General features: G+C 43.1%; 1 protein-coding gene across 3 annotated transcripts in view; it reads right to left on the bottom strand.

Annotated features, from left to right (window-relative positions):
- The window catches only part of STAT1 (signal transducer and activator of transcription 1), an 876601-nt gene that overhangs the window by 728874 nt on the left and 121053 nt on the right, over nucleotides 1–26674 (bottom strand). For all 3 annotated transcript variants that reach the window (XM_069615679.1, XM_069615677.1, XM_069615678.1), the window contains exon 4: nucleotides 9910–10008. In XM_069615679.1, the coding sequence (XP_069471780.1) occupies nucleotides 9910–10008 (99 nt within the window). The remainder of the gene's footprint in view (nucleotides 1–9909; nucleotides 10009–26674) is intronic.

Consider the following 26674-nt stretch of genomic DNA (forward strand, 5'->3'; position numbering starts at 1 on the left):
AACACTGATACTCAAGGTTTCTTGATAAAAAACAATTATTAATTTACCAGTCATTTAAACAAGCCTTCTTCAGAAGTAACAATATAAAAACAACACTCAAATATACTTCAAAAATCCACACTTTTAGGTTTCTTAGATTCAGTAACTTACCATTGTGGATGCCTCACAGACAATTCCTACACCCTCAGGTGACATAAATATCTACAATGCCTGTGGACATTAATATAGAACTGTTACATCTAAAGTAGGCAGAGAGTGTGTAAAAAGAAAGATTCAACAGAATAAACAAGAGAACTCAAATATTTCTTTAAGCAGGCAAATACTTTTGAACCCCCCAATGCAGAGTAAGTTAACCCCTTCCTGGAAGGACAGGTACAACAAAAAAACAGAGGAGAGAAGAGTCATTCAAGGAACCAAGCTAAGCAAATGTCAATGGACAAAAGTCAATGTAACGGAAGCACTTCTTCAAGGTGAGCAAAAGTCTTTGCACAATGTTTTTAGAAGTCTTTGATGAAGAGAGAAGAATCAAATGTAGGGCCACAAGCTGGGAGACTTGTGAGGTAGAAGAGCAAGCAAATCTACAGTGAGAGGTAAGTTCTCTCAGACTTTACAGTACCTTTTTAAGTTTGAAGAAAAAGATGCAGCTGGTGACCTCTGTTCCTGTGCAGCTCTGCATATCCTGTTGTTCCTGAGCCTCAGTCATGGGGACAAGAGGGAGGACTTCTGGGGACTCCTGCACCACAACGGGAAGGTCACCGACCGCAACCGACAAACTTTCAAACAAGTGGCACTTCGGTGTTTCAACTTCTCGCAACTACCGCAAATAGCAACACTGCGGTTCCTGGCTGTCGAGATGGGTCTTCCTTTCTTCTGGGGTCCCGCACTCTGTTGAGGGGGCTCAGGCTCAGTCAGTCCTGCTTCCTGGGAGTTCAGAGGATCTTCCTGGAGCTCTTGGCCAACTTAAAAGCAACGCACACAAACTGGTGTTCCTCTCCCTGGCTATACGGTTTCCAGCAGCACTCTGTGGAAATTTCAACCAGCTCCAAGATGGTTGTCCAGGTGTTTTACTTTGGAGTTGATTGGTCCCACCAACTCAAGGGGAGAAGTCGTCTTTGCAGGGCTTCTCTGTCAAGGCGAACTTGGAGCTTCAACACCGCAGCAGGGCTTCACCAGGCAAACCAACGGTCCAGGAGTTGCAGCAGGCGTCTTCTTTGGATTCCTTCGTCCAGTGGTCAACTCTGCCTTCCAGCCAAAAAGCCTTGCCTTTTATGCAGGCTTCTTCCATTCATTCCAGCCTAGCTGCCAGCTACCCAGCAGGGGGGGGTTGTCCTTGCCGGACAGCCAGCCAGGCAATCATCACAGAGTGCATTCAGGTCTCCTAAGACTAAGCACAGGGAGTTTTGGGCACATCCCTCACTTCCTGCCCCTACAAGACACTCGGGAGCCAGAGGCGGGTTTCACTCGTGAAGCCCGCCAAAGACAAAATGAACAAAGGGACCAAACCTGGTTTGGTGTGCAGAGTAAATCTCAACGACCAAAACAACAAGAAATGGCGAAAAAAGAAGACCGGGGCATTTTGACAAAAAAGGCACCCATGGGTGCTTTACTGCAGCTGCGAACGCAGCCCATGGTAAAGACATGACACGGTAGTAAAAAGTAAACACTGCCACCAGCCATTAACTGTGTAAAGGGTAACAAACATTTTTATATGAGAAGCTAGACAAAGGGGCTAATAAGTAACCCCTCCAGCACCCTATTGTAAGATAGTGTGTGCTGGTTCTAGAAAGTTACAATGTAAAGCAAAGTTAATTTCACTTTACTGCTCTTGGAAACAGTAGTTAATCCAAGAGTCGGGTATTAAAACCTTGGGAAATCTAAAAGACTTCCCTGTGTCAATGCACTAAAGGGTCTGTGTAACACAATGCAAAAAGATGCCTATGGAGTTTGTCAGATTCCAAAAAGAAACACGGTTAGAATCACAAGAAAAACACATGAGAGAGTGGGAAATAGGTCTCACTCTCTCCAGGTTAAAAATTAAAAAGTCCTAGAGTCCAGAAAAAGTGCTGGGGGTCTCTAATGTAGAGAGGAATTAGCACATTTCTGAGAATTCTCCCTAACGCTTCTGCCGAAAAAGCCTGCAGGCATGTGTAGTTGTGCAGTATTTGCTGCTGCAGAAAGGATCTAGGAAGGATCACAGTGGGATCTCCTCTCAGCCGCGACCTTACCACATGAGCTCAGGCCACGCCCTGTGAACTGTAAAGTAAACCTGAGAAAAGACCAGGGAAAGGGGAGGTATTCCCACTGGTGTTGTGAACTGTGAAGTAAACCTGAGAGAAGGCCAGGGGAAAGGAGTCAGTCCATGGCCTTGTAAAACACTAAGAGCAAGATACCTGCAGAAGAGAGGCATTCTCCAGGAACCCAATAGTGAAGAAAAACTATGGGCAATAAGGAATGTTGATGTTTGAACTGGAACATTACCTTTTGAGTTTGAAATGAGAACTCAACTGCTTTTTAGCATTTTAACCTGGAACTTTATTTTGTGCCTTGGAAAGGGATTGAGACCTGGGGAAGGGAGTCATTCCCCCAGGTAATGCTCCCTCCAAAGACTTGATGAACTGTGATCCATTGTCCAGAAGAAGGGAGCCATTCTTATGGGCCAAGAAGATCCTCTAGTTCATTAGTTTAGTTATAAGTGTAAAGGAGGTTTTTGACACAGGACACTTGATTTACATGGACATCCTGACTGAATCCTTAGTATTTTAGGTGAGGTAGGGCAACCCCTCTTAGAGTTAGGGAGAGATAGGTTTTCTCTTTTATTTCTGTATAAGAAAGGTTATGCCAACAACCATGCCAGGTCAGTCTCCTCCTTCTGCAGCCTTACATCTCAGTGCCCCTCCCCCCGCAGACATTGCGCCATAGACCTTTCAAGTTGTTCTCTCAGTGTAATCACTTCCCTGTGCCTCAGCCTTCTACATTATTTCTTTTGATAAATTCAAAGAATAGCTATCTGAAAGACAACCAATGCAAAGAACACCTAATCTTTTTTTTTTTTTAGATTTCTTGCCCTTACAGAAAGCTCTTTTGTCCAGAAAGGAAATATTTTCAGGTAGTGGGGAAAAAGTGGACTAAAAAAGGTGGCAAAATTCACCCACTTCCAGTTTAAAAACACCCCACCGACAGGATACATGGGTCAGGGACATCAAGTGAAGTGTCATTTTATTTATTTTTAAGTCCAAAAGCACCTCAGTACTGCTTGTGAAAGCAGAGAAAGAATGTATACATCCTCCGCACATGGTCAGAGCATGAACTGACTTCAACTGCCAATAGAAAGCAGTCAGGATCCAGTAGGTGCATTAAAGTGGCTGTGCCATTTGTTACTTAACATTTAAGGCTCCATACCGGTCTCTCCGTTTTTCTATTTGGATGTTTTTTTGTCTATATGTATACCTTCTGTGAGCCACAAATACATTCTACTCACAGAAACTTAAATAAACATTAGCAAAATAGGTTACAAGATTCCAGATGGGTATTTTCAACAATCAAATCTATTATTATTATTTAACAACAAAAAACAAGGAGTGTGACGAATACAGGGAATTCGTCCCTTCTCCCCGCTAGTAAACAAGGAGTACCCAGAAAAGGATTTTATTCAACCTCCCTCCTGTAAAAGATCTAATGCATTTGTTAGCTATATGGGGATTGAATAGTATGATTACCATTGAAACACTTTGGAAATGGCTGGCAAAGTATCTGACCCTTATGTTCAACTCCCACTACGAGAAACACAGAATCAATGGAACATTCCATCTTGTTGCAGCTGGATTTATAAAAGCAATGGAAGAACTGAATCACAAATTCTACACATATGTCATTTCTATAAACAAAATAGTGTTTGGGTAGGGCAACCTGAAATGGATCCTTCCACAGTATTCAGTACCTTTTATACAGGGACTAAAATTATAAAGTTGTGTACACATTCTTTAAAAGTCATTGTTACTCATGGGGCACCCTATTCTACAAAAGAATGCTGAATGATGTGGGCAACAGAAAGTGTTCAGTTTCTAACCTAAAATGTCCAGCCCTAAGCTAATAATACAAAACACGTATCGTCTCTTTGAAAGGCTCTTCCAAGGTTTACTCACATTCCCCACTGTTTACTAGTCTTCCTGTTTGTACCAAGGTACTGAATACATCTCACATGTCTGAGGTTCTTGGAGTCCTCATATAAGGATTCTCTTCTTTATGCTTCCTCCCACATTGAGACTTTCCACATATGCTGGGTTTCCCACAAAGACCCTGTGGTTGGTTGGTATCTTCCAGACCTTGGCTTTCTTCAGATTTCAAGCTGGTCTCTCTCAGACCGCTTTCTTTCTGAGTAGGTCTCTTCCAGGCCTCGGCTTTCTTTAACCTTCAGCTTAGGACCCTCCCACACATTCGGTTTCTTCAACCTTTAGTTTAGGTTTCTCACAGACCTTGGGATCCTTCAGCAAACAGCTTAGGTCTCTGCCAATCCTCGTGTTTAGCAGGTATTCTTTAAACCGCTCATTTAGGGTCTTTTTCAGGCAGCCAATATTTTGTCACTCTCCTGACATTGGTCATTTCTCCGAAGGAAGCTTCTACCCTCATACTTCCTTCCGTCTAGCCAAGAACCATGAATTGGGTCAGCATTGCTTCCATTTGCCGGTACTCCGGAGGATCAGTATGCTTATTAAGCCTTCTCCAGAGTAACTGCTGTAGGCTGGGTTGCATCCTCACAGGTAGTATAGTCCCAGTGTATCCAGAGACAATCTGTTTTCGGGACCGCTTTCCTCCAGATCAGCTCTCCTTGCTTTTCTCCCTCCTTCCACTCCTTTTATCAGTCCTTTGGGAATGGGGTTCTTTGAATCTGCTCTTGGGAATTGGATAGGCTGACCAGTCATGGTTTAGCATCTCAGTTTTAGATTGGTATGCTGCTTGTATTTCCCCAAAATATATTTGAAACAAAGGTCAGGATTCTTGTTATGGGTCTTAATTGAGAGATCATTCTCACCTGTATGATCAGTGTCTACAAATGGGGCTCTGTTATGTTATTTGACATTCATATGGCGCTCTAGATATCATTGGTATGATCTCAAAGTGCTGGTAGGTTGAACGCCATCAGGGACCGCACTCCAGGTCAGTAGAGAGAGAAAGTGCCGTAGGGTGCGTGGGTGCAGCAGTTGTGTGCAGCTGATGTAATTGCCAATTGGTAGCTGCATCCTAGCATTGGTGGAGAAGATATCAGTTGAATGTGTGCAGTCTGGTGGGTGGACACCCAGACTGGGTTCTGGCTGCGTTAGGCCTGTAGGACGCTTATGTGAGCGGGTAGGCCGGAATGTCATGGGATAGCTGCGTTTTATTAGAGTGAGGAGGTGTTCATGGGGTAATGGTTGTATGTGAACAGCTAGGCCGAATTGATCAGGGGTATAGCTGCATTCTAAATGTGTGATGGTGTAGAGAGTAAGCGTAATTATATGAGATGATAGTGTCTGCGTGGGTTTATGAGCCATAGCAGCAGGAGCAATATCTAGGTTGAAGTTACTGATAATGTTTGTTCTTCTATCTAAGTGTGGCACTTGTCGACATTTTACCATCCTGTCTAGATGTGATGCAGACTAATGTTCACAATTCTAACAAAGTTTGGCATTGCTAACATTCACAATTATGTCCGGGTCTGGCGCAGGCTAATGTTCACAATTCTAACCAAGTGTGGCAATTGCCAACATTCACAATTCTGTCAGGGTCCGGCGCAGGCTAATGTTCGTAGTTCAATCTAAATGGGGTACTAGTTAATATGTGACAAATGTATCTAAGTGTGGCAATTGTTAACATTCATGTTGCATCTAGATCCTATCTGGCGCAGGGTAATGTTCACAATTCTAACCAAGTGTGGCATTGCTAACATGTGCAGTTCCATCTGGGCCAGGTGCAGGCTAATGTTCACAATTCTTAATAGGGGTTTCATTGCCAACATTAACAATCCTATCCAGATGTGACGCAGGCCAACGTTCACAATTCTAACCAAGTGTGGCACTTGCCAACATTCGCAATCCCATCTAGGTGCGACGCAAGCTAATGTTCACAATTCTAACCTAATGTGGCACGCGCCATCATGTATAATTCTGTCCCGGCGCGGCGTAGGCTCATGTTCACCATTCTAACCAAATGTGACACTCGATATCATGTAAAATTCTGTCCGGGTCCGGCGCAGGCTTATGTTCACAATTCTCTCTAACTGTTGGACTACTAAACACTCACAATCCTATCTAGATGTGATGCAGGCTAATGTTCACAATTCTAATTAAGTGCAGCATTGCTAACAATCACAATCGTATCTAGATGGGATGTAGGCTAATGTTCACAATTCTAAGTGTGGCATTGCTAGCAATCACAATCCAGTCTGGGTCTGGCGCACTCCTTAACACTCACAATCCTACCTAAATGTGATGCAGTCTAATGTTCACAGTTCTAAGTGTGGCATTGCTAATATTCACAATCCTGTCTGGGTCTGGCACATTACTTAACACTCACAATCCTATCTAAATGTGATGCAGGCTAATGTTCACAATTCTAACTAAGTGCAGCATTGCTAATATTCACAATCCTGTCTGGGTCGGGCACACTACTTAACACTCACAATCCTATCTAAATGTGATGCAGGCTAATGTGCACAATTCTAACAAAGTTTGGAATTGCTAACATTTGCAGTTCCATCTGGGCCAGGTGCAGGCTAATGTTCACAATTCTTGATAGGGGTTTCATTGCCAACATTCACAATCCTATCCAGATGTGAGGCAGGCCAACGTTCACAATTCTAACCAAGTGTGGCACTTGCCAACATTTGCAATCCCATCTAGGTGCGATGCAAGCTAATGTTCACAATTCTAACCTAATGTGGCACTCGCCCTCATGTACAATTCTGTCTGGGTCCGGCGCAGGCTTATGTTCACAATTCTCTCTAACTGCTGGACTACTAAACACTCACAATCCTATATAGATGTGATGCAGGCTAATGTTCACAATTCTAACTAAGTGCAGCATTGCTAATATTCATAATTCTGTCTGGGTCTGGCGCACTACTTAACACTCACAATCCTATCTAAATGTGATGCAGGCTAATGTTCACAATTCTAACAAAGTTTGGCATTGCTAACAGTCACAGTTCTGAGTTAAATGGACACTGGAAAGTCTTCGGGCCTTTCCACTCACCTTGGCAGCAATTTTAAAAGTGGTGAGGTGCAGGGGCAGCCAGCAGCTAGGCCAGAGCCAAACAGAGCCAATCAGGGCCAATCAGGGGATGGTGGGCAGGCTGGGAGGCAGGCTGTGGGTTCCGGAGGGATAGGGAAGCTGATCGGGTTGGGAGAGGGACACGGGGCACGCAGTGGCCAGCAAAATTAATTTAAGATGGCAAATGGATACTGGGCAGTCTTGGGTCCTTTCCACTCACCTTGGCAGCAATTTTAAAAGTCAGTCAGAGCCATTTGCCAATAGCCTGAGGTTAGGTCAAATGTACTGAGGAACTTGGCTGAACAAAGTTTATCCACCAGCTCATCCGTCCTAGGTAAAGGATGGCCATCAGTCGTGGTGACTGCATTAAGAGCTCTATAGTCCACACAGAATCTCAACTTGTTGGAACCTGCCTTTGGCACCCGTACAACTGGACTAGCCCATGGACTTGTAGATGGCTCGATTACCCCAAGGTCAAGAATCTTCTTTACCTCTTCCTTTATGTGGGTTCTTACATGGTCTGACATTCTGTAACCCCTGCTCTTAACAGGGAGACAGTCACTAGTGCGTGTATCATGCTGGCCCCAATGGGTCAAGCCTGGTGATAGTGAAAACTCACTCTCCTCCTCCTCCTCCTCCTCCTCCTCCTCCTCCTCCTCCTCCTCCTCCTGAGCAGCAGTTCAGGTCTAGAGCCATATGCCTTTAGGCGGTTGGTGTGAAAGACCCTGGGGGGCTTGGGATTGCCCAAGTCCACCAATTCATTGACCTCTCCAAGTTTGCCCACAACCTCGAAGGGTCCAATCCATTTGTCCTGTAAGGCCCACTGCATTGTACGTACTAGAACTAGCTGGTCTTGAATACATTCAACAATGTTGGCCTTCTGGTCATGCCAATGCTTAACCAGAGCCTGACCTGCTTTCAAGTTATCAGAAGCTTCTGTCATCATGTGTGTCATTCTTCTGGGGCTCTCATTATTGTGGAAATCTTGAAATCCCTATGTGGGTGTTCGTGGCATTCTGTGCATTCAGAACACTGGACTGTGGCATCTGACTGTCACTCTCCCCAACTACAGAGAATGCAGTGCTTTGAACTCTCACCAATGTACGTTTGGGAAATTCTTGTCCTTCTCTGAGCAGCCTTCGGCTTGCAGATATTAAGCTTGTCAAAAGGGATGATGCTTTCTCAGTGAAAAGCATGCGTTTTCGCTGAGGTCGTCACTGGGGTGTTCTGCTCTGGATTAAATACAGATGCCAGCTTGGTACCAGGCATGGTGATTGGGTTAGTTTGTATTGGAGCATGCAGAACAACCCCTGACAGTATACTTTCAGCGTTCTCAAATGCCAGGACCTGCCGCACACCTGCGGGTATACTGCCAATGCATTGGTATGGGTAGTGTGTCTGTGGGATGCCACTCTTTTCAGAATCTAGGAGGACCTTTGGGTAGCAATTGGTCTAATGAAAACTTTTATGGCTTGTTTACCTCACCAAAGGTGATGGGGAGTGCCTCCAATAGGGAAATGGGAGATTCAGAGGATGGAGGGGCATTGAAGCAAATATGAGGGACAGGTTATTGGAGGCAGGACAGAAGAGGAGAAAGGAGGACAGTTGAAACACAAAAAGGTTGGAGGGGAGAGGTGGAGTGATGAAGGAGGAAACAGAGGAAGGGAGAGGCTGGTGACTGAGGAGGGTCAGAGAGGAGGAGAAGGAAGTAGACAGAGAACCCAAAGGAACAAATAAGCATTGGCCAAGCTAAGAGGGACACAAGTTAGAGGAATGCTGAAAGGCGAGTATCAAAACCATTGGGACCTAAGCTGGGGTGTAGAACAAGCAATCGAGGGGTAGAGTCTTGTTGACCTGGGTATGGAGATTGGAAGGGTCACAGCCTAAAGTCCACAGGAGAGGCAGAAAGAGAGGGAGAATGGTGGGAGCTAACCAGAAGCCATGGTCTGGGTTCTGGTAGGACTGGCAAACCCACCAAGGAAATTAAAACTTGTTCACTATGAATCCAAGCCAGAAAGGAACATTTTTGCTTTCTTAAATATAGTTAGATTCCTCTTGTGTTATAAAGTCCTTCCCATATGTTCTTTAAGTGCTCCCCTAAACCCTCTATCGAGTATAAAGTTGTTGAACCTTCTTTTTGGTGTTGGCATGTCTGTGCAGCCAAACGGCCTGAGAGAGTAGATGTATCGGGTGAGTATGCTTGATTTAAAAACAGATACTTCAATGTAGAGATGTAAAGATGACTTGTTCAGCTTTTACAGATTGCACATGTATTTACTACAAAACATATTTGGTGTCTGTGCTCATATAACGGGAGATAGCCATTGAGGGACTTATCTTTTGAATATTTTTGAAAGCTCAAGTTCTTAGGAAAATCATACTACAAATGATCCCAAAACATGCAGATACTCGCACTACACCTTCTTCTAGATGACAGATAACCCACATACAGAAACTTAAAAACCTATGTTAGAATCCTTCAGCAGGGCCTATGTGTAAAAACTGGAAAGTACAATATCACTTTTTCTGAAACAAAATTACTCATAACATCTTTCTGTAAGGAAATCACAGTGGTGTGACATCATTATAAAAAGTATAACTTTAATTCCATCCTACATTACGGGACAGAAAAGAACTTTGGGATATCAAGTGCCTGTCCTTTACCTGGTCACATGTCTGTGCATATGATAAGATTTTCCGCTCTTCCTTCAGACAGCTTGTTACGACCATAGCCATTTGCAATGGGTCTTCTTGAAAATTATCCTGAAAACACAAAAGAAATGGGTAAAATCACCACGGCTGCCATTACTGCAAATGTACAGGTTCTTAAAACGTTCTTGGTGTGTGTCCATGCCTAATTTGCATTTGTTCTTTCATAGTTTGTAAAGAAATGGAAGGTTGAAAAACGTGGGCTTTGAGGGATTCCCAGAGTAATGGCAGAGGTTACGAATAATTCAAAACCTTACAGCCATCAACCTTCAGTTTTGCTTATGTCGCCCCGAGTGGAACTGGTGTGCCCAGACGTGAGTCCTGAGCCTTCTGTGCCCAGAGGCCCAAGATACACCTTGAGAACGATACAGAATTAGGCTGAAAAATATCTGGGGTTGCTTGTAGTCTCATGCAAAGGGGAGGTGACCTGGCAATTCAGACGAACTGCACCAACTGGGTTGGGATGATTTGCATAGGGTCTTTCCCATTCTGTAATGGCATGGCATGCAGAAACAATGGTCCAGAGAGTAGCTCAAAGAAATGCAACTATTTATAATTAATTCAAAACATTCCACCCATCAACCTTCTGTCTTGCTTATGAATAATTTAAAACCTTCACACAATCAACCTTCAATTTCATAAAATGTACACCCAACTGAGGTTAGGGTACAGAAATAACCCATGAAGGCAATTTCAAACTCCACAGCTCTTGAGTGATTTCTTTTTTTTATTTCTTCTTTATTATTTTCAGAATAAATATTTGCAAGGACATTACAGAACATATGCAAACAATACAACTAAATATTATGCATCCTCACATATTCAACTACTAACCATCTGACAGGCCTTAAAAGTATTCCAAAATTAACTATTTATAATCTCATCAGGCAACAATCAACGTTTCTAAAGAAATTACTAAAGTAATTGCTAAAACAAAAAAAACAAAAATAAATAAATAATAATAATGAAAATCAATTTCCCCACACTTAAACATAAAACACAAAACAAACACTACACACATACTGTTAACAAGAAAAACAATACATATTTTCCCAATTACTGTTTTTTTTTTAGTTTGTTTATGGTTAATAAATAAGACATCAACTTTTACAAAATACATTTCTTTGTATACACAAGATATCGTAACTTGACATCCATTGAATATACAACATTTTTCGAAATTTCTAGCTTCTAGCTTTTGTTCCAGCTAATAAATGAGCCATTATCATTGCGTTCAGGGAGGTACTCATTGATTTTCTAAAACCAATGTGTGCTTTAGCATATGCATTCAGGGTTGAAAGCTGCTTGTCCAGTTTCAAAAGCACAAGAATCGAGAACATTTTTGCAGCTGCATCAGTCAAAGAAATTGGTCTATAATTCTCTGGATTTAGGGGGGTCTCCCTTTTTGTAGATGGGGATAATTGCTGATTCCCAAGTATCCGGCAGCACACCCGATGCCAAGATTTTATCAAATTTAATTTTCAAAATCCCAGCCCAGACAGAAGTTTATGTCTGCCTTATATACACAAGCTGGGATTTGGTCAGACCCGGCGGCTCGTGAATTTGTTAGTTTTCTAATGCCCCATTCGATGTCTTCTATCGACCATACGAACGAAGGAGCAATAGAATTAGGAGGTAATGTAAAATTGATTAACTAAGAAACGTCCCAGTAATTCAAACTTATACCCAAAAAAGGCCCTCCATGCATCGGCTTGGATTATAGTTTTAGCTTTATTACCCCCATTGACTGGGTTGTTCTAAACTACAGACCATATATATCTGCTATTGTTTTTACATAAAGCACTGATCATGTCACAATTTTGTTTGGTATAATTAAGTATGTGAATCTCTTTGATTTTATTATTATATTTTTGCATAATACAATTTTCTGGTATCAATATTGGCACCCATTCAGGTTTGCTCTTTTTAACTTCCTATGGTCTTTGTTTTTATTACGTTTCAACATTTTTATATCAAAGTCAAATAATTGCCGGGCGTCACTTCTGCCGGGTTTTTGAATTGTTAACAACTAACTAGCGCATTCTCTATAGCCACTACCACAATTTTTTCCCAATATTCAGTGTCCCTGGGTTTATGCAGATAGCACACATTTCCTCCATACAATTCAGAAGAGACTATTTCTGCAAGTTTATTGCAGACGTAGGGGTTCCATCTAATTGCAGTTTTGTTGTGCTTAGGTTCTGTTAGCTTCAGTAAATCATCGATCTCCAAGGTATTGCACTCAATAGATAGTGACATTTGTATCGGGGCATGGTCACTACCGGTGAACTTGTTTATTTCTACACTTGCGATCCTTACTGCCAATGGATCAGATGTGCAGAAATAATCGATCATTGACCTGGATGATCCTTTTCTGCAAGTGTAATCCAGAATTGGATTGGAGAATTGAGCAAATGAAATTTCCCAATCTCGAAGGAAAGCTCAACATTGGTCACCTCTCAGTGTGGAGTTTTTCATATGGGTGGACAGGGATTCATTTGGTACTTGAGTAATTCCACTACATACAGAATTAAAATCCCCACCTATTATTACCTCCTAATCAATGTTGAGAGTAAGAGAATATTCAAAGCATCTATCAATTTCATCTAAGATTTCTTCCATGGTGTATTTGATAGGATTCCAATACAAGCTGATCATTAACAATGGCTTACACTCATAACATTTTAGATCAATTAAAACAGCTAAAATGTGTGCCGAAGAATATATCAACTTGGAACGGCAGTCCAAAGAATTGTTAATACATATCGCTAGACCTCCTGAAGGACGTCCTCCCAATCCTTTGCTTGCAAAGGAACAGTACGTATAATAATCAGGAATCACAAGTGAAACAGTTTTCATGGTTTCTTGCAAAAGTAATATGGGAGAAAAATGTACAGAGGAAATTGAGTGCAACCATTTTAAGATGTTAAGAAAGCCGCATGAATTCCAAGACACCACAATAAGTCAGAGTGGAGCCTATTTCTATGTTTTGGCGGACCCTGCTTTGCTTGCAAAAATTGTTTGCAATAGCGATTCCAACCATGCTAAATCGTGGTTGTTCCGAGCAATAGCCACAATTTGGGAAATACATAACTTTTCACCCGTTGAATTTGCAGTTATTTACATGGGCAGTATGTTTGCTGGCTTTATAATCGAGGAATTCAGAGGCTTCTTTTTCATCATCAAATGTGTGCAAAACAAAGCCCATATCGGCTAGTTCATTTCTAAAGCACATGCTCCGAGTAAGGGTGGCACGTCATTCTGTAGTTGTTGTGGGAAGCCAGTGCAATTCTATCAAAATCGTTAGACCTAAAAATACGTAAAGATGGAATCTTATGTATCAGGTCTAAGAGATATTTTCTATTGATTCTATCATTCCCTAGTATATCATAATGGCTAACAAGACCCTTCATATTCGTTGCCTTTTTAGGTTCGGGTTCTATTGTATTATCTTGTGTATTTGTACGCATAGAATCAGTGCTGTTCTCTTTGTTGTCGCAATTACTAGTGACAGTCTCTCTAGTAACATTGGGGTTGGAATTATTACAAATGGAAGATCCTAGTTGAATATGCCCATCCTCCTGTTGAGTAGTTTTAATGTCATCTATACTCAAAGATTCAATTGAGATGTTTTGGATGGATGGCATTAACAATTGGGTCGCGGATTCTAATGTTGTTATCCCATTTTTCAATGCTCTTTCTAGTTCAACACAGTAATTTCCTCCCATTAGCATCGATCTATTAGAATTGCTAAAATTAATGTGATTTTGCAGCTTATTTGGCTTATTCTTATAGTCAAAACTACTCTGATTAAGCATTTGCTTCGCACTTTTGTCTTCTACAGTGTAGGCAGAATTATAGTTTTCTGATGGGTACGCCTTGTTTGTCATAATATCGTGTTTGTGGATTCCATCAGTCGCTATAAGTTCTCTACATTTTCCCATACCAATCATAATAGTAGGGGGTAATTTACCTCATTGTTGGTGTTTTCTTGTGTCTTATTACATATTCTTAATAAAGGGGGATTTGATGGTTTACTTCTGCATCTTTCTCATACATTTCTTTATGGAATAAAACTTTGTGATCACCGGTCGTTTTAGGCGAAGTACTTTTCCTGCCGTTAGGCGGGAAGTAATTTGAAAGTAGGTTTTGCGTCTTTATAGGATCTACCCCTATATCATCAGTGTTAGTTAACTCTGCTTTCTGGTCTGGGTGAATCATAGCGGATTCATTCTTCCTGTGCGCCGATCGATGTACTTTTGACGGAGTTTCTGATTTTAGTTCCGCCTGATCCTTTTTTGCTTTGTCCTTGTTGATGCTAAAATGATGTTGACTTTCTTTTGAGAGCTGATCAACATCTATCACATCATCTTCGCCATTGGCGATCGATTCAGTGTTAGTGAAAGTCACATTCTGAGTATTACAATTTTTTTCTACTTTTTTATTTTTTCATTAGCAAATCGCCTTCAATTCTGTTTTACAGCCTGATTCTGTAATTTATGATGGCGTCTAGAGAGAAATCCTTGTTTTACTGGAGATGTTTCAATGAGCGAATCTACACTAGCTTGTAATTCAATTATATTTGTTAGTGCAGTGAGGCTATCTAGAATCTCTTCGCTATTACGCCCCACTTGCTTCTCCTCATTTAAATGTAATATGGTAGCCTCTTTCCTTATGTCAACTATGAGTGCATTGGTTGTGCTGATAGCATTGAGCATAGAGTCCAATACATCTTTAATCCCCGGTCCATTTATTTGGAGTTCTTTCACTGTCAGGGTTGCTGTTGTTTCATCACATTGGATTCCCTGTTCATGGGTAATTTTCAATCTATACGGTATAGGTGGAGTATTCTCCTTAGTATAGTAATCCTTTGCGGTGATATAGCCGTCTAATCTATTGAGTTTAGACATGATTTCTTGAATGTTAAATTTGATATCACGTAATTCGAGGTGTGTAATATCATGTCCCTTATCTAACAAATCGAGATAATAACTGGAATTTTTTTTTCCATTAAGGGAATCTGAGGAAGGTCATGGTAGGATATCTCCCTCATTGGAATTATACTGTTTAGTATGCTTTTTGAACCCTGGAATATTCGTGCCGTTCCTAAACAGCGCTAATTTTACCGTTTTGGGGTTACCCGTCCCCTCACCCGCTGTATCACATTCTCCAAAGGACTTACAGCCATCATTCTCATCTCGAGAGTTCCAATGTATTCTCTGCCTGGGAATCAACGGGTTAAGCATGCCAATAGATAGGTGGATCCTGTCATCGAGATCGGCCATCACCTTTAGTTCGAACGCACCAGATAGCTTTGGGGACGCACTATTTATGTTCTGGTGAAAGCCCATATGGGAAGATATTGGGCATCTATCTGCTGGGTTCTCCGAAGGAGTATTTGTCAGGTGTACGGGATGTGCAATGGTATCAGAGACAATACCTGGAACATGTTGACCTATATAATTGTCTGAGAAACTATTGTTCTGGGCGTTTGCGGAAGTATTAAGTGGTTGCTTTCGTCCACATGAGGGTCTGCGATTTTAACCTCCGTAAGTGTATCCGCTGTTACCACACTTGTGTTATTGTTGCCAGCTTGAAATTCCCGTGGAATGTCCCCGCTGCATGGGAAGCTAAATGAGGCGGGATGTACAAGGGCGTTACCTGTACCCTTACCACTCCTCAATCTGCTCGCCATTATTTGGCAGGTGGGTGCAGTTAAATATTTTGTTTGTAAATATGCACTAAAAACTAGCACAGGATCATTACTGTTTGGACAAGTAGCTTTTATACTCATGACAATTTTAGCATATAGAATACAGGTCACCGCACACCCGCACACCCAAACACAACAACATCACACTTGGAGCACTTGAGATGCACGCGCAGATGTGCGTGCACCTGTGCTTATGTGGATGGCGGGAAGTCGGGTCAGCGCGGGGCGGGCTTCAGTTGCTTGGATTTTTGGAATTATGAGTCCTAACTGGAACAGCATTTCGCCTCGGCGATTCTTGGGCACTTCCTCTTGCCCTTGTAGCCACGTCTTCACAGTGATTTCCAAAAGTCAATCCAACAGAGTAAAAGGAGCGGGTCCACACCACACCACAACAGCACACCTGGAGCACTTGAGATTCTTACTGGATTGATTAGACTTGCAAGTTATTCATCTGAAGTATCACTACCATATAATACATTGAATGGTATCCACTGGGCCTTGCAAACAACTATCTTACCCTGCCTACTATACAAAACCCGCTCTAAATCCGACAATATCAACATATCATTAATCCAACCGTCAATTTGCGATTTCTTCCTAGTCTTCCAAACTCTCAAAATCTGTTTAGTCGCCATCACCAGTGTTTTATCAATCCAACTCCCATATAACTGAGCCCTTACACAGCACCCATCATATGACAGCAAAAGCACCTGCAAGGGCTTTCTTGGAAAACTTATAGACAAGATCATATCTAGCCTGTCTAACACCTCGCACGAAAAGGAAAGTGCTCGCAGACAGTACCACAGCATGTGAGTTAGTGACCCTTCCTCTCTACGACAACCCCAACTCATAGCACCATCTACCAATCCTAACTTATACATACGTTCAGTGGTCCAGTATAATCGCCCCAACATTTTCTGATGTATAAATCTTAGTTTAAGATCCATCCTACTACTGTATCCGACCTACCACATATGTCTCCAGTTTCCATCAGGAATAGTACAACCCAAATCTTCCTCCCATTTCCTTATTAAACTCCTCCAAGATTCAGCCACAACCTTAATCTCAGGCATGAGGTTTAAGTACGTGGAAACTGTACCTGGTAATAGACAGAGGATGGACCAACCTGTCTGTTCTTTCTGCACTGGAACGGATTACATATTCAAAGTCTGGGTTAAAAGCGACTCTAAGGAATACATTACTCACTGTAATCGTATTTCTTGTGCTTGAATCTGCTTAGATTCACATGCTATGCATAGGCGTCAGTTGTTTTTCGAAACTCGAAAATGGAGGTCGAAAGGGGGCATGCCAGTAATACTGTCCCTATTGTGAAGTCCCCTGCACCCATGAACCCAGGTTCCTCAGATTGTATTTTTCTGACATGAGGTAGCATGAGGTGTAGGGTGATGACAGAGTATCCAAGCAGATATATGAAAAGCTCATGTAACATCCACCTTTCTCTCTCGGGGGAGAAAGGGTGGGCGCATGTGAATCTAAGCAGATACAAGAACCAGAAATACGATTACGGTGAGTAATGCATTCCTTCTGATGCTTGTGAAACCTGCTTAGATCACCTCCTATGCATAGATTAGCGAGCAGTGTTATGAGAAGGTTCGAGGTCAGGAGAAGGAGTAGCGGCAAATAGATGTTTTAGAACCGCTTGTCCCACTTGTGTATCTGTCTTGAAATGGGCGTCAATGCAGTAGTGCTGAGGAAAGGTATGAGCTGAGCTCCATGTAGCTGCCTTGCAAATGCTGTCTAGGGGGACATTTGCAATGAAGGCTAGAGTAGCCCCGGGACCTAGTGTGGAGTGGGCTCTTTGTATAATAGGCAGTGTTTTGTCTGATAATGAATAGCATAATTGTATACATTTGACTATCCATTTGGAGTTGGCTCTTTTGGAAACCCGTTCTCCCTGTCTGCCTGCAGCCATGGAGACGAACAGTTGATCAGTCTTCCTCAGCGGTTTGGTCTCATCTACGTAGTAGAGAACCGCCCTCCTCACATCTAGTGTATGGAGTTTGACCTCAGCTGAGCTTGTTGGCTTCTGGAAGAAGGCCGGGAGCTCGATGTACTGGTTTACGTGAAACTTGGAAATGAATTTAGGTGAGAACCTAGGGTGCGTCTGTAAAAAACAATTTGTCTTTATGAATGATAAAGAAAGGGTCCTGCACTGACAAGGCTTGGAGTTCGCTGACTCTTCTTATGGAGGTAATTGCCACTAAGAAGGCAGTTTTATAGGTTATGTGTCTAACAGTAGCCTGATGCAAAGGCTCGAAGGGGGGTCCCATGAGTTTGGTAGTACTACATTTAGATCCAAACCAGGCGGGGGATTAGAGACCGGAGGGTGTAGTCTCTTTATTCCTTCCATGAATGCCTTAATGACTGGCACTTTCCACCATGAAATCTTACTTTGAGAGGTGGTGTATGCTGATAAAGCTGCTAGGTGGACTTTAAGAGGATTAAGGACCAACCCTGAATCCAACAGGTGGAGCATGTAAGTAATAATGTGTGATGGAGTACACTCTAAGGGGTTTATCAGCCTAGATTGACACCAAATGACGAATCTCTTCCACTTGTGGAAATAGCAGTGTCTGGTGTTTGGCTTCCGTGCTTCTTTCAGGATGTCCATACACCGTTGTGGAAGATTAAGGTGTCCGAATTCTATGACTTCAGGAGCCATGCTGCCAGGTTCAAAGAGTGAGGTTGTGGATGTATTGTTGACCCTCCCCCCCCCCCCCGTGTTGTCAACAGGTTGACTTGGTACGGGAGTTTGATGGGGTCGCACATCGCCAGTTTGCGCAAATGTGGATATCATGGTTGTCTCGCCCACATAGGAACAACTAGGATGAGTGTCATCTGTTCCCTGTGTATCTTGTTCACTACCCTGCTGATTAATGGAGTCGGGGGGGAAAAGCGTAAGCAAATCTCCCTGACAATTCAGCCATAGGGCGTTCCTCTTGGAGTCTGGTAAGGGGAATCTGGACGCGAAGTCTGGGCATTGCTTGTTCTCTTTTGTAGCGAAAAAGTCTAGAGAGGGGTAGCCCCAAAGAGAGAAGATGTGGTCTACTACATCTGCGTGCAGTTGCCACTCTGCTGAGAGAGTCCGCTAGAGTGTCGAGTACCACTGGAACATGTTGGGAGGATAGGGACATCCCTTGTCTGAGTGCCCACTTCCATATTTTCTACGCTAGCTTGGACAGATTTGGAGAGTGTGTACCTCCCTGTTTGATGACATAGAATATAGCGGTAGTGCGGTCTGTTAGGACTTGTACCGATTTGTTTGTCGAAAGGATGTAGTGCCTGGAGGATTGCCAATAACTCTAGTATGTTTATGTGCTTTTGTGCGGTCTTTTGTGACTGTGTGGTGAAGGTAGTGGGCCCCCCACCCGGAAAGTGACGCATCCGTTCTGACGATCGCCTGCGCTTCAAGCTCGTGGAAAGGTTTCCCCTTGAGCAGATTCTCCCTTGACCACCAGCGTAAATTCTGAACCAGTGTTGGCTAAACAACCACTAAATCATCCCACTGACCACTTGCCTGAGACCATTGTTTCGCCAACCACTCCTGCACTGGTCGCATGCGCAGGCGCGCACGGGGCACCAGGTTAATGTACGATGCCATCATACCTAGCAGATGCATAGCTTTGCGTACGCTTATCTGGAGACCGGCTTGATACTGGGGTATTTGCCGAAGCATGTTTTGTACTCTTTCCATGGATAGGAAGGCTAAGCCTGTCTTTTTATCTAATACAGCTCGTAGGAACTGTTTTGATGTGTTTGGTACCAGACTTGACTTTTTCTCGTTTATTGAGAAGCCCAATTGGAAGAGAAGGTCTATAGTTCTTTGCGTGTTTAGCCTGCAAAGATTGTAGGTTTCTCCCGTGATCAGCCAGTCGTCCAGGTAAGGGTACACTGGGATTGACTCCCTGCGTAGGTGCGCTGCCACCACCGCCAGTACCTTGGTGAACACCCTTGGAGCCGAGGCTATCCCAAAGGGCAGCACCTCAAACTGGTAGTGTTGATCTGCTACTTTGAACCACAAGAATCTTCTGTGTGCTGGGAAAATTGAAATATGAAAGTAAGCATCCTTCATGTCCAATGTTGCCATGTAATCCCCCCCGTTGTAACAGAGGGATTACTTCTTGTAGCATTATCATGCAAAATTTTTGTGGCTTGACAAACTTGTTTGCAGGGCGCAGATCTAGTACCGGGCGCATGGTCAGATCTTTCTTCGGAACAAAGAAGTATGTTGAATAAATACCCTTGTTTAGCTTGTTGTACGGCACAACTTCAATGACGTCCTTGAGGATTTGAGCCTTGACTTCCTCCAGCAGGATGAGTTGTTCTTCCTGTGATGTTTTTTTCTGGAGCGGTGGGAGGTTTGATGGTCTTCCCATGAGTTCTATAGAGTAACCTCATGTCACCGTCGACAGCACCCACTTGTCTGATGTTATACCCTCCCATGCCTAGGTGAAAAATATTCATCCCCTGACTGGGGAGGCATGGAAGGGGACCTGAAGCAGGGTGTCATTGCTTGGAGGGTGTCCCTCCACCTCTGGTGGGGGAACCTCTCCCTCTTCCGCGAGCCCTGCGCTGACCTCTGGGGTAACCCTGGGTAGCCTGTTGGTTGGTGTTCCATGGGGAACCTTGGCTCTGATTATAACCTGTGCCTCTTTGTGTATTTTGACCCCAAAAGCGACGGAAATTACTGCCACTTCTTTGGCCTGGTTGTTTGTCTGTCAGTTGGCCAAGGCTTTTTAGTGTCTCATATTCTTCCTTGGCGGGCTTTAGAGCATCCTAAACTGCTTTACCAAACAACACATTCTGCTCAACAGGCATTTTGAGTAAGGTAGCTTGAGTTTCCAATTTAAACCCCGACTGTCTAAGCGAGTCGTGGTGTTTTAAAATTGTGGCTTCCGCGACAACGCGGCCAGTGTTATCCGCTGCGTTAAAGTTGTTTTTCAGAAGAATGCCAGCTGTAGCTCTGCCTTCGGCAGCCAGAAGGGAGAGTTTGGATTTAAGTGGCACTGGTGCCGACTCTGCCAGGGCCATCACCTCATCCCATTTGGTGCAGTCGTAGCTGGATAGTAAGGTGGAATTATTTGCTAACTGCGCTTGGTATGCCGCTGATGACGCTATCTTTCTACCCATGGCATACAGTTTTTTGCTCTCCTTGTCCGGAGGAGCTTCGGAGGATGCCAAGGGGGTACCAGCTCTCTTCCTGGTAGTGGTGACTACCAAAGAGTCTGGCCGAAGTTGTCCCCTTATATATAAAGGGTCGGAAGGCGCTGGGCAGAAGAGCTTCTCAATTCTGGGGTTTACCACCCTGGTTTCATTAAGCCTTTCTAAGGAAGGCTGAATCCTTCTTTGGACTGACTTAAGCAGGGGAATAAATTGGGCTGCAGGTTTCTTGTCGCCCAAGATATTTTCTGCAAAATCTTTTTCCTGTTGGATCTCTTGCGTTTCGATCCCGAAATGTTCTGCAGCCCTTAGGAGTATATCATTGAACAGGGGCTGGTTGTCCACAGGGGAGTCGGGTAAAGGAGGGTCTTGTGGGACCGAATAATCCATTGCAAAAACTACTGACTCAGTGTCCTCTTGATCCTGATCAATTCCCCCCCCCCCACCATCATACTCATCGACGTCGTCATAATAAGGGTCATCCTCATCCAGGTATACATCACCCCCTGCATCTAGGTCGTACAGGGCCGAGGAGAGGCAGGGAGTTTTGGGGACTGGCTCAACGGACAGTTCCACTGGGGGAAAAGATCTTTTCTTAGCCCTTTGTGCCAGTATTTGGGACTGAGAGGCTGTGTCTCTTCTGTTTGAGCAAGACGCCTGGGTAGTGGGAGGAGTGTTGGCAGATGTTCATCAAAGAAATTAGCCAAACAAGTCATACGACTCATGACTATCAATATCCTTTGTGGACCATAAGGCAGAACTGGGGATAGCCCCTAGGTAGGCAGGGGTAGAGGTGGGATAAAACTCTTCCTCAAATAGCACTTCCTCATCTACACAGATAGGATCAGGCTGCTCTACCTGATCAGGCTCCTCATATGTGTCTTGGGCAGGAGTAACCACAGGTTCTGGGGTGGATGATTGCTCTCTAGGTCTGTCTCTCCTATCACCCCCCCCGCCCCCCGAGTCCATATCCATAGAGGAGCTGCACTTGTGTTTTTCTTTATGATCCCTGCTCCTAGAGGAAACTTTTTTTGGAGATAGGGGTCGCGGTAGGGGACTTGGGGGTCTGTTCATCAGCAAAACGGGCCAATCCTGACTCCCTGGCTTTGTCCCGGGAGTAGGTCGAGTCTCGACTGCGGGGATGGCTTGCGCTGCGATTTTCAACAGGGCGGGGGTGTTTTGGGTCCGACGTCTTTTGTTTTAGCGGGCTTGATGTGAGAGGGCCATATGTGGTGCTCAGAGGACTTCGGATCAGAGGCAGAGGATCTGCCCTTCGTCGTCGACTCTCGGCGTGCGACTTCGCTCGCATCGCTGTGGGGAGTGTGCTTAGTGTGGGGGAGTGTTGTGCCCTTGCTGACGGGTGTCTTCCCCGTAAAAGGACCGCCGGCCTGTCTGTTAGGGTTGGGGGCTGGCACTGGGAAACATTGAGGTTCCCCGTCACCCTGGCCGTCTGAAGGGACGGCGTAGCTGCCTTCGCTGGAGGCCCTTTCAACGTCCATGGCGGCCTCTGCCTGCATGGCGTGATGGGCTCAACGCTTTGCCCGCCTGTCCTTGAGGGTCTTGGGTCGGAGCCGTTTACAGGCCCGACAAGGAGCCTAGTCGTGGTCCCTGTGCAAACAAAGGTTACACACCCTGTGTTTGCCGACCCATGTATACTTTATATTGCAGGATAGGCAGAATTCAAAGGGAGTAAGCTCCATGTTGTTGGCAGACAGCTGGGCGTCAATGGGAAATGGTGGGAATATACATGTTTATGACCACCCCCCACTCTCTCTACTGTAAGGCCAAGGCCGAAAGGGCCTTCCAAGGCTGGGTGGCGCCGTCGAAATCTTCATCCGACGGTCAGCTTCGTAGTCTTCCTGGAGTCTTTACCACGTCGAAACACGGTGTCGGTAAAGGACAGAAAGAGATACTAACTTTAATTATAAAGGTCAATGGCGCAAGCCGAAATGCACTCTGCAAATATGCGACCACTCACGATGGCGGAAAAAAACAATCTGAGGAACCTACACGCGTGAGGGATCATGGGTACAGGGGTACAGGGGATGTCACAATAGGGATAGTATTACTGGCACGTCCCTTTTCGACGTCCATTTTCGAGTTTCGAAAAACAACTGTAATACTCTGCAGCTTCCACTAGATGTCAGCCTATGCATAGGATGTGATCTAAGCAGATTTCACAAGCATCGGAATTCTCTATACCTATTCCCTTCCCTTTTAATCAAATTGAACAATTCACGAAGTTCATCAAATGACAAGACTTTTCCATTACATATTAACTCTCTAATCTTCAAGATCCCCTTCGAAACCCAACTTCGCCAATAGAGGGTCTTATTTGCAATTTTCAGTGCAGGATTATGCCAAATCGATGCGCCATAATTTAGGAGTAAGTTCCCATTGAAATTAACTAATAGATCCTTTGTTATCTTGATAGTTGGTAACTTAAGAGCTCCTTTAGGGAGTCTTTTTATGGAAAAAATACTACTCAAATGAAACTGAGAAAAAACAGCCCTCTCAAAAGTTTGGATATCCAAAACCACCCTCTTTTGTACCTCGCAACAATATAAATCTTGGAATCTTCACAGCCTTTTTTTCCACCCCAAAGAAAGTCTTGAAAAACCTGGTCAATACTCTTAATTATCTTCTTCGAGAAACTCAGGGCTATTGATTGCATTTTATACAAGACCTTGGTAAAAGGAACATTTTGATTGTATTAATCTTTGCCCATATTCCTAGAATGTATCCGTGCCCATCGCCTAATATCTCTCCTGAGACCTTCTATTAATTTATCCACATTAAATTCCATCATCTGTCTTATATCCTTGGTAAGAAAAACCTCTAAATATTTTACACATGTCTCCGACCATTTGCAATTCCATTTTGCAAAATTAACCCTTCTTACAGTCGTGGAAAGCAGGAATACCTCAGCTTTATTCCAGTTGATTTTAAAACCCAAAAGTTTACCCACCCTCTCAAAAACCTCTTTAACGATAACACTACCCCTTTCTGGATCCGAAAGAACCACTACCATGTCATCCGCGTACGAGAGCACTAACCTTGTTGTGCACAAATTCAAATCCTTTGCTGATTGCGTATCAGAGCCATCAAGGGTTCCAAGGTAATGTTAAACAGGAATGGTGATAACGGACAACCTTGTCTCGTTCCCATAGTAAGACAAGACTAAACATAGCTGATATCTCATTGTTGACCCAAATGCGTGCCTTCGCAGCCTGTAAACCTTGAACCATCCCCATAAATGTATTGCCAAATCCCATTTTACCCATCGTGAATTTCAAGAAACTCCAATTTACCCTATCAAATGCTTTCTCAGCATCCATGAAAACAAGAGCAGTGTCTATAGGTGTATTGCAATGAAGACTTATTATATAGACAAGCATCCTGATGTTATCATAACCAAATCTATCCCTCATAAACCCTACCTGTGACTCATGAATTACTTTCCCTATACAGCTAGTCAATCTATTCGCCATTATTTTAGTAAATATTTTAATATCAACATTCAACAAGGATATTGTTCCATAATTCCGGCATTTCCTATTATTCCTCCCCCTCCTTCGGTATGAGCGTAATCAAGGCTTCAGTAATTGAGTGACATAGCTCATACCCGGTAAAAAGTTATTAAATAATTTACATAAAATGGGAGCCAAAAAACGATCAAATTTCCTATAGAATTCCACTTGTAAACCGTCTAACCCTGGGGATTTCCCTAACTTGAGTTGCCCAATTGCTAATAGAACCTTATTTACTTCAATATCCGATTCCAAACATCTATTGTAATCAGGTGATATTCTCTCCATGTCAATATGTTTAAATAGGTCCTCCAGATCTTGTTGAGAGACTAGTCCTTCCTCTGTATATAATTTCCCATAATAATTTTTAAAACTCACACACACCTCGACATTCTTCCAAACCACTTGGCCATTTTCGTCTTCTATCCCCTCTACATAAGATCTTACTCTCATACTCTTCAAATTCTTCACCAGCAATCGCCCACTCATGTCTCCACTTTCCCAATATTTTTGTTTTGTAAAAATAAACCCTATTCAGGCATCAAGGCAGTCCAGTTTGCCAATGTTTCCTGGACATGATTCATCTCACGCCTATCCTTAGCCCTACCTAATCGAGAAGATCTCTGCTGCAACCTTGACAACTTCCCTTCCATCGCGTTTAATTCATCAAGAGTTTTCTTCATAAGACAAGAGGTCCTATTTATCAATTCTCCCCTGATTACTGCCTTAAAACGATCCCACACAATCCCTTGATTAGCAGAGCCCTCATTAATCTCAATGAATTGGCTCATACTAGCTAAAATTCCTTCTACCACATCTCTTTCTTCAAATATTCCTGTCCTCAACCTCCATTTTCGGAAGGATGGATCCTCCACATCCATCCCCAAACTTAGGCCAACTGGTGCATGGGGGTAACCTTTTGAAACATATGTTAGAGGAGGAGGGTTCACTATCTGGCTATAGAGTCAACTGACAAAAAAACTGTAGTTTTCCCGCTTAAAGTATATCCTAGAACTAGGGGTTTGTTAGACTGGAATTGTCAATGGGCGAATTCTTATGTTAAATATCTGGGGATTTATCTGGTGAGGGATAGGAAGAGGATAATGGATTTTAATATTGACAAACTAATTGAGATTTTACAAAGAGATATACGTAAATGGGATTGTTTAATTCTGTGCCTTTGGGCCAAAGTGAATGCTATAAAAATGATGCTTTTACCTAAAGTTGTATATTATTTACAGTCTCTCCCTATAAAACATACCAAAAAGGTCTGAAACTCATTGATAGAATATTTATGGATTTCTTGTGCGGTGTGGGTAAAAGACCAAAAATACCTTGTTTTATTTTGACTCAGCAAGTTAGAGAGGGGGGTTTTGGTCATCCAGTGCTGGAAAAATACTATAAGAGTATTTTTACTTAAAAAGGCTTCTTATTATTTTTGGAGTGGAAAAGATCAGAACCTTTCTGGCTTACTATGGAAAGAGAGAAACTTAAACCCTTTGCTTTAGATAGTCTATATTCTTTTGAAAGGTTACCTAATCCGAAGGTAAAATTGGAATCAGCAGCTGTGACAAGAACCGCATTGATAGAATGGATCCTGGGATGTGGGCAAGATTTGTTTATGTATGGGGAGGCGTCTATTTGGCTCAACTAGGGCTGCAAATTGACAACAAACTGTTGAATTGGAGAAGCTGGGCTAAAAAGGGTATTATAAAGATTGAGGATATATGGCAGGATGAGAAAATGACTTGTTACGTGGAGCTGGTGGAGTAATATGGTCTGGGTCAAAGAGAATTGGGTAAGGTTAGATCTTTAGAGCAATTAATGATTGAAAGGCAACTGATGTTAGATGGTCCGATGAACAAAAAACCAAATATATGCGATATAATCATTATTGGGGCTGTCATCATATGAAGGGAACTTTGGTGCATATGCTATGGAAGTGTAGTAAGGTGTTAAGACTTCTGGAAAGACATATTAGATAGAATTGATGTTGTGGTGAATATTTCCTTTCCACGAACTGCAATGGCTGTACTTTTTCTTTCAAGTGAGGGTAGATGTGAAGAGGCTTGTAACTCTTCGTATTGGATTGATAGAGCTTTATTGATGGCAACCAAACAAATACTCAAGGTGTGGAAGACTAGTAAACAGCCACGACTGAAGGATTGGTTGATGGATATGCATGTACTTTCACATTTTGAGAAATCCCAATCAACCAGATTCAATCGAGAGGGGGAATATCTAGAAAGATGGTGAAACTTTAATGACCCATATGGGTAATGGTAGGTTAGATAGT

This window comes from Ambystoma mexicanum, chromosome 9, assembly GCF_040938575.1.
Source record: "Ambystoma mexicanum isolate Mex_15411 chromosome 9, UKY_AmexF1_1, whole genome shotgun sequence".
Taxonomy (NCBI): Eukaryota; Metazoa; Chordata; class Amphibia; order Caudata; family Ambystomatidae; genus Ambystoma; species Ambystoma mexicanum.